At 45.6% G+C, this 4,057-nt stretch overlaps 1 protein-coding gene across 1 annotated transcript; it reads right to left on the bottom strand.

The window, feature by feature from the left end:
• Positions 1-1,611: 1,611 nt before the first annotated feature.
• LOC149813900 (homeobox-leucine zipper protein HAT2-like) lies at positions 1,612-3,703 on the bottom strand. The gene is made up of 4 exons (XM_089991690.1): positions 3,408-3,703; positions 2,476-2,801; positions 2,249-2,328; positions 1,612-2,153 (listed from the first exon to the last, which is right to left on the bottom strand). Exons 1-4 carry the CDS (start codon positions 3,532-3,534, stop codon positions 1,874-1,876), a joined length of 813 nt encoding a protein of 270 aa, XP_089847816.1. The 5' UTR covers positions 3,535-3,703; the 3' UTR covers positions 1,612-1,873.
• Positions 3,704-4,057: the final 354 nt, after the last annotated feature.

Below are 4,057 nucleotides of genomic sequence, written 5' to 3'. Positions count from 1 at the left end.
ACAACATAACGCTTGCTACATACGCAAACTCTGCGGAACGTTTTCCCGCGATATTGATGGAGGGCAGTTTTGTCATTTTCACGAACCGACGATTCAGTTTTCTAGAAGGAGGGCATTTATGTCCGTCCGAGGAAGAGAAACCGACGATTCAGTTTTCTAGAAGGCGGGCATTTATTTCTGTAAATTTTCAGCGATTTCTATTGTCATTTCATTCCCCATTTTAACTTCAACGATACATTACAACCACAATCATCAAAAGAAAGATTGCCCAAGCTAAGAGTCTTGAGAGAGTAGAGGAGGGCCTCACCACCCACCGAATAACAAAAAATACAACGACTCAACTTCAAGTGCAGTAAGGACCCAGAGTCGAATAAATTTAGAGGCAGCTCATCAGTAAGGACCCACAACAGTCAATGTGCAGGTCAGTCGGTGCTTGATGGAGCAATATAGGATCTTGTGATGGATGTGCACAGAAGCAGAAATAGAAGGGAGAGAGAGCGAGAGATGGTTGATGAGCCCGAACGGGTAGCATCCTGTATGGGCAAAAGGCCATGAACACGCTGGGAGGAGCCCTCCAGACCCCCCTTCTGTAAGGGTAAAAGCTCTTAATCAGACTCCATAACTCTTCAAGTTGAATGATGCTACCCACACTGAGAGGAGCCCCCAGACCCTCCTCCTGTAAGGGTAAAAACTCTGAATCAGGCTCCACAACAGTAAATGTGCAGGTCAGTCAGTGCTTGATGGAGCAATGTAAGATCTTATGTTGGATGTGCATAGAAGCAGAAATAGAAGGGAGAGAGAGTGTGAAAGGGTTGATGTTCATGGCCTCCTCCAGGGGAGATATCTTTCTCGGATAATCCTGTAGTGCAGAGACTGAGTCTTAAATAATCATCTTCGGGGCACTTAAGTCTTTACAACCACTCTTTTTCAAGAACCGTCATTTTTTTTGCACCAATGGAGGAGAGGGTACTTAAGTCTTTGCAATCGCATCAAACTCCAACGCTAATTAATGATGACAAACATGGGGATACGAGACGCACATGCTTACATACGTGGTGCTCTTTGGGACCCCGATCATGAGATGTAGCTAACTGCCCTGTTCGGGGGGGGGGGGAATATATAAACTGCTTCCCTCCTGTCTCATTATTATTGAGTAAGCATCACAGAGAAAACAAGAAACTTAATCAAATATAATCTTTTTTTATCGATACAACTGCAACTTCTAATTAGCTCGGTTCTCACGGGCGTCTCCTCTTTGCCTAAGCCGAGGCCCAGCATATAAGCCCAAGGGGGCGGGGGTCCTAGCCTCGGAGTTTTTACCCCGCCTTAGGTATAGCAGGGCTGAGCCAGTGTGACCAGAAGGGTGGTTTATTCGGGTTATAAATAAAAAAAAAGTTCTAACTAGCTACTTGAGAATTAAAGCAAAAATGGAGCCCAAAACTTGCTTAATTGTTTGCACCAAGCATGACCGTCGTCACCTCAATGGCTAAGCTAAGGTCCAAAGGATCCCCATGTAGCATTCACATTTCATGAATTCGAATGATGTCATAACAATGTGGAGATGCTCTCAACTCTCATGGTTTTACAGAAACCCACATAATTTGTGGATCATTTCTTAAACAAGCAGCAATTGTTGGATTATGATAATTCCAAAAACAGAGCTACAGCATTTTTTTTACAATTATAACAAAAGAATCCGATTACATTTTCTCTTATGATTCTTCATGGAACAAGAAAAAGAAAAGAGCAGAAACTAGACCAACGTGTTAATCTATGCGTATAGATATACACGCGTGGTGAAGAAACACAGCAATCGGCCGGAAGACCAGAAAAAAGGAAGGCTCCACCGGTGAAAGAAACTCTGTCTCTCTGATCATGACCGAGCTGGCATGTCGAACCCACGAACAGGAATCGGGCTAATGGCGGGCGGCACGATCCGGCAGTGGCAGTTGGTGGCGGCCATCGATGCGAGCTTCTCACAAGAAGGGCACATGGTGAGCGTGGTGGCAGGAACGGGCATGTAGAATTGCGGGGAGAGCTTCAACGCCCGGAGCTCCTGCAACTCTCTCTGCAGCCTCCGGTTCTCGTCCGTCAGATTCTCGCAACACCGCTTTAGAAAGTCACAATCAACTTCAGTCTGCTTCAATTTGGTTCTGCATTCATCCAATCGAAGGTGGTCTCAGTCAGGTAGATCAAGTTGGTGGTTGATGCATGAGATTGATAAAAGTTAGAGGGGGGCGGGGTATACCTTGCTCTCCGGTTTTGGAACCAAACTTCCACCTGCCTAGGCCGGAGATTCAACTGCTTGGCTAACGATAGTTTTTGCTTCTGTGAACAAACAAACAAACACCACCCATGTCAGAACCACAAGAAATGCCCATCAAGAAGAATATGATCAGAAGAGCCCTTTTGCTAAGAAAGCTAATCAAGGAAGAAGAGGGTAATAAGGGTGCTTAGGGTGGGGATGATACATACGGGATTGAGGGTGGGGTGTTCCTTGAAGCTATCCTCCAGGACGGCGGATTGGTCCTTGGTGAGCCTCAGCTTCTTCCTGGAGGTATCTTCATCATCGCTGGTCCCGTTTCCTCCTCCTCTAGGGGAGGCCCTCTCTTCCTCCAGGAGGAGATCGTTGTCCCCTCCTCGCTTGATGCCGCTCAGGCTCGACACCGTGCTCGTGGGCGAAGTCGCCGCGGCTTCCTCCTCCTCGAAGCTGTCTCGTTCCGTCGCAGCAGGCACCCGATTCACATCGATCCTCCTGAGTAAGGGTCTCCTCTCCCCTGTGTATGTCTCGGAGTTCCTCTCTGCATGATATCACACTTTCAAATTAAAATACTGTCCAAATATTGAAAATATTTATCGCGTTATTTTCAGAAACCATATTTTCGAAAGTATAGCAACATCAACCCGAATTTACAATACAAGTAAAGCCCACCTTTTAAATTTTAATAATTTATATTTTTCCTTCGTATTATTTACATATTATTTGTAGGTATTATTTACCTTTTATACTTTATATTTGCCGATATTTTCCAGAGATCTCCCGAAAAAATAAGGTTCTCAACTTCTCATAGCCAGAATTCCCTGGCGGGTAAAAATCCCCGATACTTAAAATTCACATTTCAGATCCGATTCTCCGACTCGTGTCTGCAGATTACTCGGATCCGAGATCCGATTCTCCAGTCACACACAGAGCCCCGTCTTTTCCATGATCACAGATCAAGAAACTCCGAAAAGAGAAAAAAGTACACGAGAAAAAAAACCCCAAAATCGGTCAAAAGAGCAGTCCCAGATCATGAGAAAAGATACACCGAGGAAAACGCCTCAGTTTGGGGATCGATGCAAAAGCAAAGAGGGCCAGGGGAGTTGAAAATTGAAAAGAAAGGATTAGGGTTTTTCGATAGCCGTACCGGAGGATAGGTCCGCGTTCTGAAGACGAAGGCCGGTTGAAGACGAAGCCTCGGTCGATAGCTTCAACTGCAACGCGTGGCGGCACCCCGAAAACAAGCTCAGATCCAACCCTACCTCCTCCTCCATCTCCGTTAGATCTTCTCCGAAATGGGGTTTCAGAAACTACCGAGGAGTAGTTTACCGCCTTTCTCTGTGTATTTCTAGGGTTTCAGAAGAAACGAGCAGATGGAATCCTCTGGTTTCTTCTACCTCTCTCTCTGGCTTCGCTTTTCTCAGATTGAGTTGCGGTGATGATGAGGGGTGGGGGGTGGGAGGCTCAGGTATTTATAGGCACGCAATCCATGAGGGATGCGTGTGTGTATTCTCTGGTCAACTTAACCATGGTTAAGTGTTCATCCTCATCCCGTCACCCTACACTATTCCCCCCAAAACCTCATTCGGCTTCTCGGCTCCAGTCGGCTCGGCTCGCCCCACGACTCCTTTTTACTTTGTAACGGGTGGTTCGGTGAGATCCAAATCTCGTATCTACAAAAAGCTAGAAAAGAAAAATCTCTTAGAAAAAGAAAAAAAAAAACAGTGTTTTTGCTTTTCTTAATATCTTTTCCAAAACTGTAGTAACCAGTTGGACGGCCTGAATCAGACCTGTATT

The sequence above is a fragment of the Nuphar pumila genome, chromosome 16, assembly GCF_984573655.1.
Source record: "Nuphar pumila chromosome 16, dmNupPumi1.hap1.1, whole genome shotgun sequence".
NCBI lineage: Eukaryota > Viridiplantae > Streptophyta > Magnoliopsida > Nymphaeales > Nymphaeaceae > Nuphar > Nuphar pumila.
The sequence above is the reverse complement of the archived record's forward strand: the minus strand, read 5'-3'. Positions and strand labels throughout refer to the sequence as shown.

What these genes read in the sequence shown, in the direction of transcription:
- LOC149813900 (XM_089991690.1), bottom strand. Translation starts at nt 3,534, where the DNA reads ATGGAGGAGGAGGTAGGGTTGGATCTGAGCTTGTTTTCGGGGTGCCGC. An exon ending in GAACGCGGACCTATCCTCCG is followed by an intron (nt 2,802 to 3,407) that starts GTACGGCTATCG and finishes GATATCATGCAG; the next exon opens with AGAGGAACTCCGAGACATAC. An exon ending in TTCCAAAACCGGAGAGCAAG is followed by an intron (nt 2,154 to 2,248) that starts GTATACCCCGCC and finishes GGATGAATGCAG; the next exon opens with AACCAAATTGAAGCAGACTG.